General features: G+C 34.2%; 1 protein-coding gene across 1 annotated transcript; it reads left to right on the forward strand.

Moving 5' to 3' along the window:
* Window positions 1–1,347: 1,347 nt before the first annotated feature.
* Window positions 1,348–2,574, forward strand: LOC124893805 (major latex allergen Hev b 5-like). Its single transcript, XM_047404657.1, has 2 exons — window positions 1,348–1,704; window positions 2,200–2,574. Exons 1-2 carry the CDS (start codon window positions 1,594–1,596, stop codon window positions 2,416–2,418), a joined length of 330 nt encoding a protein of 109 aa, XP_047260613.1. The 5' UTR covers window positions 1,348–1,593; the 3' UTR covers window positions 2,419–2,574.
* The last annotated feature ends 8,669 nt before the right edge of the window (window positions 2,575–11,243 follow it).

The following is an 11,243-nucleotide window of genomic DNA, read 5'->3' on the forward strand; positions in this document are numbered from 1 at the left end:
AAAGAAGAAAAGAGAATGAAATGGACTAGAATAATTGTCTCGAGTTTACAAAAGATGAAATAAATGTCTTTTAATGCTAGACAAGCTTTAGGCACGTTCAATATATTTGTCTCGATTAAGAATGCGGCGTACACATCTAATTTGAGGATGCAATATTGTACTTCGGCAAAGATTGTCTTAAAATTAATTTTCACTAGTTTAATACAGGAGTTTTAAAATATTTTAGTATATTAAAATATGAGCGAATTTAGGCCTTAACATAATTTATTCAAATAGTTTAAATCAAGATAAGTCAATAAAAGCGACCGTGCTAGAACCACGGGACTCGAGGGGTGCCTCACACCTTCCCCTCGGTCAACAGAATTCTTTACCCGGTCTTCTGTTTTCGCAGATCAATAAAAAGAGTCATTTCCTTTTGATTAGGGATTCAAAAAGGTGATTTGGAACACTATAACTCAATTTTAAGTGACGACTCTGTAAATAAATTAATCCCTATTCAATATCGTCACTTTAATTGGAAAATCCTTCGACTCGACCCTAGAGAAAAAAAAAGGGATGTGACACTGAAAATTGTCTATTCTGCTACCACTAAATTCCCCCTCCATTTCAGCTTATGTGGCAAAATTTATTGAGTTTGTTTAAGCTATAAATTTGAAAATTACTTAATTTAAACTTTTAGTTACATTTTTAATTAACTTTCAATGAAAACTTTTTAGTCATACAAATACTACGCAGTGTTAATAAGTTTCAACAATCTTATACTCCATCACCATCTGTCCCATTTTACTCATCTCAATTTAACATTGCACGTTGATTACGAAAGACAATTAATAATATGGATACTTTTACCATAATATTCCTATTAAATTATGTTTACATTTTAATTTGGAGAAAAAATAACTAATACTAAGGGTAAAAAGGAAAAAAAATGTCTTGTCTTGATTAATAAAAAATGACAAGTAAAATGAGAAATTAAATTAGAAAATTAGGGACAAATAAAATGAAATGGAGGGAGTATTTACGCAAATATTACTACATGTTTCAAAGTCTTTATTTCTCTGTGTGTGAACTTAGCTACATCAATTAGTCGAGGGAGGATATTAAGAAGATAGACCTATATCCCATAAAGATACGGCCACCGTCATGTCTGAACAGAAAATGAAATGGCTATTATTTTTTGTCTAAAAAAGATATGGACATCGTATTTATATCATATAATATAATATAAGATGAAACAAGAAAGTTGTCATAACTTATAACTAAGATGTTTGCCAGTTATTACCAATCTCAGCTTTCTCCGTCATGACAAATATATAATGAATATTCAACGCATGTTTGTAACGAACTATACAACAACGTCGAGGCCTTCCACTTTCAATTCTCTGCAAATTGTCCACAAACAAGGTGCGCATGTTTCGACGATACACCAACAATTTAGCCTATATATCCTTCTAACTATTCTATAAAAACCTGTCCATTTCTTCAACTTCAAACATAAAAAATAAAAATAAACAGAGTATTTTCTTTGATTCCTAATATTTTCTTGTCCATCTCCTCTTAATTAGTAGCTCGCAAAAGCTCAGACGGTAAGTCATGGGAGCCTGTGCGAGCAAACCTAAGGATTTCGATAAGGAGTTGGCCCCTGCCCCTGAGCCTGCCACCCCCAAAAAGACCGAGCAGGAGACCCCTGTCCCTGCTTCTCAGGTATGTATATAGTCGAGTTTAAGTTATATCTACCATAAATATAAGGAACTTTCACATTATCACGCCGAGTTACCTATTGTAGCAGGATAATTATCATCATTTGATTGCATTTCACCCAAACAAAAATGGAACATCCAATGAGAATGTTTTTAATTGCATTATTTTGCTCCTAATTGTATTGAAATGAAATTGACACGAATAAAGCATAATGGATAGAGAAATTAATTGACCTGCCGTACTCTAAAAATAGAGTACCGCTTATTCTGAAACTTAAAATTTGTTGGTTCTTAAGCTAAATTTGATGCTACTTTAACGCAAGGATCAATGTCCATCATTGAAAGTATCGTAATATAGTGTGTAAATAAGCAATGTATACATATCTAGTTACTTTTTATTTGGAACCATTACTCTACATATAGGCTCCGAATTCATATATCTAATCCAACTTATTTAAGATTGAAGCATACTGAAATAATATTATACTAATTGTCTCAGGAGAAGAAAGATGGGGAGGAGGCTAAAAAGGAAGAGCCTTCGGTAGATGTGTCTGCACCAGCATCAGAGGCTCCCAAGATTGATGAAGTAACCGCTGCTACCGCCCCGGCGGCCGCCGAGGAGGTGAAGCCTGCAAAGGAGGAGGAGAAGAAGACTGAGGAAGTCAAACCAGAGGAGAAGAAGGTAGCTGAAGAGGCCCCAAAACCTGCTGCTCAGTAAATAATAATAAAACAAAAATACAATCCTTAAACCCCCTTTGTTAATTTTCATTTGCATCTAATTTTTGTTCTGTCACATATTGGAATGTTTTGCTACTTTTTTCATTTGTTGTGGTAAAAGAAAAACAAAAAATAAATAAAGAAAAGTTTCCAAACATGTTGCTCCTGTACTTTTTTTTTGTCTGTCCCTCTAATTTAATGCTATGAATTTATAAATCCTGTTTAGTTCTTGGTGGATGATCGGTGCAAGGTCAGAAATTGAAACACATTAATTCTGCTCGTTCCCTTCCTTCGTATTGGTCCTTTCCCTCAGTGTGGTCAGTACTACACACTGTCGCGCAGCAAAGCTTACACTTGTACACTAATTAAGACAGTTCACCATGATCTTTGACGAGTTAATTATATTAAGTAATCACAGAGATCACCCATTGAACTTTCTGATCACAAAATGATAATCTAACTGCACGTTGTCCTATTTTCCATACCCAAGTTAAAACTTGTTCCATTACTTATATGCTCAATAATATTGACTGTTTTCCCATGGAATAATTAGAGAAAGTCAGCATAACATGTTCAATGCAATATATACATTGCAACATAGTTCTAGCTGTAATAAAATTAGTAGAAAAGCAGATTCTCCGTGCAATCAAACTAGATTCCGAGGCGTGGACAATAATTTAAATGAGATGAATAAAGCACTTTACGCTTTTGTTTTTATTTTGTAATTGACCTGAGATAAAATTAATTAACTAAAGAATATGGTTTTTGGGAATTCATAAAGCTGATCCCATTATTGTTATGAAAGAACACGAGAAAATTAAATCAGCACTAGCAAATTATGCTCGGACAACCTTTTCCATCACATGTCAGAGCAGGATCGAGATAAATTCTTTGAGGGGTTAGGGAAGAAATTAAGATTCTATCAATGTCAAACAATGGCGGAGCAGAATTTTTATTGAGAGATTTCAAAATATAAAGATGTATACGCGAAGAAACTAAGAAGATTCAATTTTAACTGAAGTCATATACATAACAAATAATTTCAATCTTACATATATAGACCAATTAATTTTTGATAAATAGGATCTGATGAGCCCCTATCACACGTTGTGAAAGTGTACATTGTGAAGAAATTCCAAAGCCCAGTATCACACGTTGAGAAAGTGTACATTCTTCAGCAAATTATAGCACCCAACAATATGGATACTGAAATCAGATTGCTGCATCTTTTTTTTTTTCTACAAAATGTAGTGCTTGGGGTTTGGTATTGGAACCTCAAGGATCAGATTGCTGCATCATTTCGATACATACCACCTAATTATTCTCCTCAATCTTTAGAGGAACTGCTAACAAGATGATCGGTCAGCCATAAGTTTGGCTCTGGGCCTCGTACACTGTACACAACGCAGTCCCACTATGGGAGCAAGTCATGCCTAAAGTTGTCGTAAAGAGAAAAATCTTTATCCTATAAGAAAAAATGGTTATCCGATTGGTCGAGGTCCGAGTCACCTTGAAGGAGGGTAAGTGGAGTTATAGAAAAATGATCTATTACTCTCCCAACCTTTAGTCAAATCTCAACTACACACTCAACCTTTAAAGGTGACCTATTACCTGAACTATTTTAAAATGAAATTATTATCCCATCGCTGACATGACAAGAGAGTGTGTTTCACTCTCTTTTAAAGAGAGTGAGAACGAAAATAATTTATTAAAAATTTATTTTTAATATTTCTTTAAATAAATATTTCTTCTTCTTCTTCTTCTACTTCATTCAAGAACTCGAATTATGTGAGATTGTTGAATCAATTTAGATTGGGAAATTCAAATTAATTTCTGTGTTAGAATCATTCCTTACCTCCCCAAAAATTGATTGACGTTGAGAATGTTGAAATTCATCAAAAAAAAATAAAGTTGCCGAAATTTTGAATTTTTCGGTGCTGTCACTGTCCAACGGTGTTTCACCATTGAAACTGCACCATTGAAAGCGGCGATATTTTGTGAAAATCAAATATTTTTTCAGATATGCCATTGAAGAAGAAGAAGAAGAAGAAGAATGAGGCATATCACGTAGAATTAAATTTTTATAGTAAAAAAAGTATATGACGTGGAATTACGTGGCATGACACGTGGCAGCGCGTGCATCACACCCACATTCCAAATGACTGGTTGTCAGTTTTCGGGGGGGGGGGGGGGGGGGGGAAAAATTTCACTTTAAAATAGTTCGGGAGTAATAAATTCATTTTAAAATAGTTCAGGGGGTAATAGGTCACCTTTAAAGGTTGAGTATGTAGTTGGAATTTCGACTAAATGTTGGGGGGTAATAGACCATTTTCTCTAATCCTTATAAAAAGGCGCATGAGAGAAAGAAAAAAAACATTACATTGGGCTAAATTGGTCCTAGCGGCTCTTAGGGCAGACCAGTGAATTCAGAAAAGCTGGGATACATGAAAAAGTACGGTTTGTTCAAGAAACTTCAATTTGTCTATTCTATCTTTGAGATATTTAGATTTTTCGAAATCCCATGGGCATGAAACAGAGAAATGATATCCCTATCGAAAAAAGACATCAAAATTCAAAATCATCCTAAATTATATTTGAAAAGATTGAAGATACGCCTAAATTATTAAAGTGACTCAATATACACCTAAACTATATAAAAGTGAATTTATGTTCACCCTTATGCATACCAGTCACATGATGAAAAGTGATTCATACTCGCACCACTCCATTGTCACATCACCGCCACATCAGATGTTATGTCAGATTTTTTTTTTTTAAATAATTCATGTCACCTAATTGTTTCTTCTTTATTATAACACCACCAAATCTCCATTAAACCACTATCACCGTCATCACCAAACTCTCATCGTTATCACCATAAATTTCACCATCCACAATCAAATTCATCATAATAACCATCGCACAACATTGTCACCAATAAACTACTGCAATTGCAACTATTATCACTAAACCCACATCTCTCCGGAAGAAATTCCACCACCCACCATGAAACTCACTACGGGAATCACACCATTATATTGTCACCACAAAAATGCAACAAACACTAGCTCCACCACCAATAGTGCTAAACAAAAGATTAAATCAATGCAAGAAAATTTTCAAGATACCCGCAGAAAGTTGAGAAAATTGAAGGAAAGGTGTCTTTTAAGTCTTGAATAAGGATTGGTGACATTGACTAACTTATAGGGTTAAACATCATTAGGAAACTTGATTAAGTTAATTATGGACTTGATTAATATTTTCAAAACTTTCTAATATTTTCAAAAATACAAATCAACCCACACCCCTCCTTAATCCAAATCAACCAGTCTCTCTCCTCTCTCTCTTTCGACAGCTTCTCTCAACTCTCTTCCAACCAACAGTTCTGCAAAATTCTCCCTTCAATCTTCGGCGACTTCATCCTCCGGCGAAAAATAGTTGGGCGAGTTTTCTTTTGACTTTCAACCATCAATAGACATAAAGACTTCTCCGGTGACAACAACTTCGAGTTCTTCGTCGTCCCATTTTTTTTTTCACAGGTAAAAAATTATGAAGAAACAGAGAATCTTAAGCCAACTACTCTTCTAATATAGAAATGTGGACTAAATAAAACCCTAATTTTTGGCATTTCTTCTTCTTGTTGTCTTACTGTTGATTCGAATTTGTTGGTATTTTTGTTCACAATTAATGTTCTTAGTGTGTGTGTGATGTGTTGGTGTTGCTGGGTTGATTTGTTGTTGGTCTTGGTAAAAATGGTGTTGCAACAGATGAAACATCTGATGCAACAGATGAAAATATGTAATGTAACAGATTAAAATTTGATGCAACTATGAAAATATGATGCAACAAATGAACAATCTAACAAATCATTCATCTGTTGCGACATGCAACTCTTCTGTTTGAAAAAATCCAAATAAGATTGATCCAATAGATAACTCATTTTGCAACATATGAGTGATACGTTTCAACAATTCAATGATCTATTTTTATTATCTCCAACAGTTTACTCATCCAATGTAACAGGTCAAATATATGTCGCAACAGATAACATACCTGATGAAACAGATTGGTGATCTATTTTTATGATTTCCAATGGATTACTCATCTGTTACAACAGGTTAGTTATATGTTGCAACAGATAATATACCTGGTGCAACATATTAGTAATCTGTTTTTATGATTTTCAACAAATTACTCATTCGTTACAACAGGTAGTTATATGTTGCAACAGATAACATACCTGGTGCAACAAATTAGTAATCTGTTTTTATGATTTCCAACAGATTACTCATCCATTACAACATGTTAGTTATATATTACAATAGATAAACTACCTGGTGCAATAGATTAGTGATCTGTTTTATGGTTTTCAAAGGATTACTCATCCATTGCAACAGGTTGGTTATATGTTGCAACAGATAAACTACCTGGTGTAATAGATTAGTTATCTAATTTTATGGTTTCTAATGGTTTACTCATCCTTGTAACAGATTGGTTATATATTGCAACAGATAAACTACCTGGTGCAACAGATTAGTGATCTATTTTTATGGTTTCCAACGGTTTACTCATTCGTTGCAACAGGTCGGTTATATGTTCCATCATATAAAATACCTGGTGTAACAGATTAGTGATCTATTTTTATGATTTCCAATGGTTTACTCATCCGTTGCAATGAGTCGGCTATATGTTTCATCAGATAAAATACCTGGTGCTAGTGATCTATTTTTATTGTTTCCAATAATTTACTCATCCGTTGCAATAGGTCGGTTATATGTTGCAATAGATAAAATACCTGGTGCAACAGATGTGTGGTCTGTTGGAACTGTTATTTTACTATTGTGCATGTTAGATTTACTGTTATTATTTTTTAATGATGCATTAATCAATTATAATCTATTTTATGTTCCTGTTAATTTAAGATAATATGGATCCTAAAAAAAAGAAACCGAATCAAGTCCAAGTAAAGGAACAAGTGCAGTAGCTCGGCTACATCCACCACTCTACGAGCTTGCTTTACAAGCTTTATCTCAATCAGGAGTAGAAGATAATGATCACGGGGAGGAGGAATGTCTCAAAAGAGATGATCCAAATGTTAATAACCCTTCCACCGAGAGTTAGTCAAAACCTTCATCATTGATCGTTATCCTGTGAGAATGCAATGCGATGGTGCCATAGATTTAACGGGTGATTTCGTGGTTAAGTCAGCCACGGAAAAATCTTTCGACGCCTTCAGAAAAATACTTTGAGCACAAAAATTGAATGCTTATTTCAGGGAAAGCTGCTTTGGGCAATATCTTGACTTGTCGGAGGACAACAATGCTCATTTTCAGATGAAAATGGTATACGATCTTCTCAAGCGTAGGTTTATGTATGAAAACAAAGATAAGATAGATGAGGTGTAGATAAATTATTGTGGCATGCCTATTTTTTTGGAAGGAGTTTGCCATAGTTATCGGACTAAAATGTTATCCTCCTTCTCCTTCTCAAGTTATACCTACTCTGACCCAAAAAAAGTACTCCACACACCTAAAAAGGCAAAGGCAAGTCGAGTGATCGTGAGGACCTGATATCCATTGTTGGTCCAAGCTTCAAAAATAAAAATTTGATAGAAGCATTGAAAGGTAAAGGACTCTCAAAGAAACACAAACAATCATTGTGTTTGGTTTGATTTGTACATAATATTCTTTGGGCGAGAGACGTTAACAACAACATAAGCCCTAGTTTAATAAATCTCTCCGTGGATATTGAGGTATTTAGCAACTATCCTTGGGGTTATGAAAGTTTCAAAATGACTGTCCAATATTTGTTGTCTTCGTTGACGCTAAAGACAGTCAACTTATATGGCTTTCCATGGGCCTTCATGATAAATATTTCTTTTATCATGATATGATTCATTATTTTTTTATTCAATATTGCTTTTGATTTATTGGCGTTATGTTATAGGCTTGAACATTTGAAGTCATTCCATATTTGAGACAAGAAGTGAACTACCAGAAAGAAGTTTCCTATCCAAGAATCCTGAGATGGTTGTCGGCCAAAACCGATAAAAATGTAAAATTTTTTGATCTTTTCAATCCTCCAAGAAAGCAGTAAGTCCAATTCTAACCAAGTTTTTATTTTAATTAATGATTATTTTAAATAATTTCATCATCATTCTAATATATGTACCGATTTATTTTAGTTTGTCCATCCGTGGATTGTTCCAACCAACCAAGAGTTGAAGATGCCATTTTTTCTTACTTAACGGTCTGTGCAAACTTTACCTAACCCTAGAGTCATTGCTGGAATAAAAATGGAATTGTTTGGAGCAACAACCATCACAAGAAAAATAATTTTGGAGAAGGGCTTGTTGTTGTTGACGATGGTAGTGGTAGTGGTGCTATTGTTGGGGCTAATGATGCCCCTCTTACCGTTTTTAAAATAATAAGTCATTATGATTATGATCATACTGGTTGTACAAATTTTTCCACATCTAGCGAATGTTCTACATGCAAATGTCAAGACTGCAAGGAGAAACACGATGGAGTGATTAATGCTATTAATGCACTAACTGCTTCTGTAAAAAAAATGGCATCTAAGAGGGGTGTCATTTTATCAAAGAGGATTTCATATTCATACACTCCACTAGAGATCAAGACAGCTAAAAGGAGAAGGAAAGATACTTCCAAGGCATCATCAAGCATAAAAAAAAGTAAAATTTCAATGCCTCCATCTTTTTCTTGTACTGATGTTTAATGTGCAAGGGTCACAGGAGATCAGCATGAGCCAAAGAAGGTGAATGTACATCACCTATTCCAACAAACAAACAGACATTGTCTATTTCAACAGATGATACATCTGCTGAAAATTATCGAAAAACTATATACATCTGTTGCAACTATTGTCTAACCTATTGTATCAGATGTGTTATCTAGTACAACATATGAGTCTTATATTGCAACAAATGGATCATCTGTTCGGAATTATCGTACTGCTCTAATTTACCTGTTCGAATTCATCCCAACAGATGGTCCGTCTGTTGTAATATAAGGCTTATCTATTGCAACAGATGGATAATATATTGTATATCTGTAATTAGCATTGATAATTTTGGCTTTTCAGGTGGATGTCACAGTAGAAGCCACTGCTGAAGAGCATAATATCACAGTTGATAATCTATCAACTGTTTCCAAAGAATAAGAAAAAGTGGAGCCTGAGTTTGGGAGAACGGAAGAATTATCCATTTGAAGGGTTCAACATCTCGGATGAGGCTCTAAAAAAACTAACACAGTTGATCAACGACTATTCATAATGGATTATCGATGGATTTTTAAAGCACTATGCCGGCAGGTACATAAATTAATTTTTAAAGATATTTGTTTATACTATTCTTGTTGTAAAAACGTGACATTAACACATATAAATCATCATGTAGAAAATAAAATAACGAACGCTATAAAGTGAACGAATCGAGTCTGGATTTTGATATGTTCGACTTTGTTGTTGCACATTCTAGAATAAAGAATTGGTTCTATTTGATGTCACAGCCTCAAACTTGCTGGAATGATGAGGTTTAAATGACATACATATTACTATTAATTAATACTTTATTTAGTTGCATCTGCGTATTAATTTTTTCATCACGTAATCTAAAATATTTGATAATACGCGAAGCACATCGATGTCATTTTTACTACCTCCGAAAGAAGGCTAATTTGCAAACACAAGAACAATATAGATACACGACGGGCAATTGTTTGTACAAAGTTTACATAAATAATGTCTACGATAGGTATTGTCAACAATAGCCGAAAGTTTCTCGAAATGAGGAATGCTTAATAAACATCATCAAAGGTTTTACCATTCCGGCTGGCTTACTTTGGCATTTGATCAACGAAGTGTACATTTCAATCAATTGTGGTGACGAATTTCATTGGGTGTTGGCTATCGTCGTTCTAAAAGAGAGGCATAGCCGAGTTTATGACTCGATGTCGCGAAGGAGACATTCCGAGCCATCATCTGAGATACAAAAGCTGGTCAAAATATTATCTACTTACCTTGATATGAGTGACTTTTTGGACCAAAAGGTTCGTACTGATTGGTCGACGATTGAAACATATCGGGATAAAATGGGTAATCCATTTGATGTATAATATGTTGAAGGAATTGCTCAATAAATCATTGGTATTCTGTAAGTTTAAGTGTCATGATTTAGTTTCATTTCACAACGCTTACATGAACTGCAAGATATGGATTATCTATTTTTTTAAAACGCGGGGATTGCAGTCTTTTTGTTGCTGCGCACGCTGAGTATTTGAGAGATGGATTACAAGTACCAAATGATGGACTTGATGCCGGATTACTCCGCAAAAGATATGCTTCTCTTTTATAAAATACGAAGAAGCGAAAGCTTAGAAGCCGTACGCAAGTGACATTAAAGATCCACGACGACCAAAGCCGAATTTTGCACCACCGGATAAAGAACAACTTGTCCATATTGAGTAGATTTTTATAGCTTGAGTTCGTCTATGTAATAACCTATCCTCCTTTATTTAACTTGTTGATTTATTTATAGAGTAGATCATTTGTACCCATAATGATTTTTTTATATTTCATTTATTTGTTGAGTTATTTCATTTAATTTTCAAAGGCTTCAACTTATTTTATGCTGTCTATGAATATAATTTAATCCTTAGTTTTGAACATATTAATTAAAATGGAATACTAGATTCAAATATCGCAACAGATAATACATCTGCTGCAACAGACGACATATCTTATCAACTAGATTTTGACATATGTTGCAACATGAGATGCAACACGTCGGTCATCTCTTGGAAATTA

The sequence above is a fragment of the Capsicum annuum genome, unplaced genomic scaffold (genome assembly GCF_002878395.1).
Source record: "Capsicum annuum cultivar UCD-10X-F1 unplaced genomic scaffold, UCD10Xv1.1 ctg65403, whole genome shotgun sequence".
NCBI classification, from domain to species: Eukaryota; Viridiplantae; Streptophyta; class Magnoliopsida; order Solanales; family Solanaceae; genus Capsicum; species Capsicum annuum.

Excerpts from the sequence above, each read along its gene's own strand:
- LOC124893805 (XM_047404657.1), top strand. The coding sequence starts at position 1,594 with ATGGGAGCCTGTGCGAGCAAACCTAAGGATTTCGATAAGGAGTTGGCC. Across the intron at positions 1,705-2,199 it reads CCCCTGTCCCTGCTTCTCAG|GAGAAGAAAGATGGGGAGGA; the intron begins GTATGTATATAG and ends TAATTGTCTCAG.